Below are 947 nucleotides of genomic sequence, written 5' to 3'. Positions count from 1 at the left end.
GCTGGCCCCAGGCCCCTCCCCTCGGGCCTGTGGGCTGGACCAGCGCCCCCTGCCCCAGGCCTCCAGCCGCCGCAAGAAGCTGGAGAGGATGTACAGTGTTGACCGCGTGTCTGGTGAGGGGCTGGGCACGGTGCGGGCGAGCTTGGGTAAAGTGCTGGTGCCAGGGTGGGGGGTGCCAGGTCACAGGCAGGGCACAGCCCGCAGAGAGTCCTGCGGCTATGCCCCATGCCCCATGGCCCATGGTTGGCCGTGACCCTGCCAGCGCCAAGTCAATCAGAGTGCTTCCCGGAGGAGGGGCATTGGAGGATCTTGAGGGCTGAGGAGGCAGAAAACACGGGCTTAGGTGGAAGGTTGTGCTGCCTCTGCCAGGCCTCAAGCAGGGCTCCCACTTACTTCAGGACACACATAGTTGTTTGGGGCCTGGCCAGCCCGTGGGCCTCTCCCCAGGTTGGTGGGCTGTGTGGGTGGTGGGGACCCCCGAGGCCGCTGTGTCTTGAACAGACCTCCCTGGGCCTCAAGCAGCCCTGCCTCCTGGTCCTGATGCTGCCTCCTGAGGAGCAGAGCTCCCACCAGCTGAGCCGCCACGTCCCCCGAGGACACCTCCTGGGCATCGGGCACTGGCCTGGCCGTGGGCAGGTCCCCTCCACAACGCAGGCTCCTGAGGGACACAGGCTGGGGGTTGGGCGAGGGTCAGGGTGAGCGGGCAGAGCGGCTTCAGCCTCTCCCCACCTCGTCTGGAAGCTCAGGGTGGACACGTGCCCTCCGGAAAGGTGGGGGGAGGTCTGGCCAGCTCACACCAGGGCGTCGTGGCTGCCGCGAAGGCACGGTCGGAGTCCCGGGGGGCTTCAGCCTTTCCCTGACCTGCCTCTCCTCTTGACGGAGACGAGCCCTTGCCCAGGGCCCCCTGGGGACAGGCTGTGCTTTCACGGGAACGCTCCCCACTGTGG

General features: G+C 67.8%; 1 protein-coding gene across 1 annotated transcript in view; it reads left to right on the top strand.

The window, feature by feature from the left end:
- The window catches only part of NSMF (NMDA receptor synaptonuclear signaling and neuronal migration factor), an 8,407-nt gene that overhangs the window by 1,009 nt on the left and 6,451 nt on the right, over positions 1 to 947 (top strand). Inside the window, exon 3 of the mRNA XM_015572351.1 lies at positions 3 to 130. Coding sequence (XP_015427837.1) covers positions 3 to 130 — 128 coding nt within the window. The remainder of the gene's footprint in view (positions 1 to 2; positions 131 to 947) is intronic.

The sequence above is a fragment of the Myotis davidii genome, unplaced genomic scaffold (assembly GCF_000327345.1).
Source record: "Myotis davidii unplaced genomic scaffold, ASM32734v1 scaffold609, whole genome shotgun sequence".
Lineage (NCBI taxonomy): Eukaryota > Metazoa > Chordata > Mammalia > Chiroptera > Vespertilionidae > Myotis > Myotis davidii.
The sequence above is the reverse complement of the archived record's forward strand: the minus strand, read 5'-3'. Positions and strand labels throughout refer to the sequence as shown.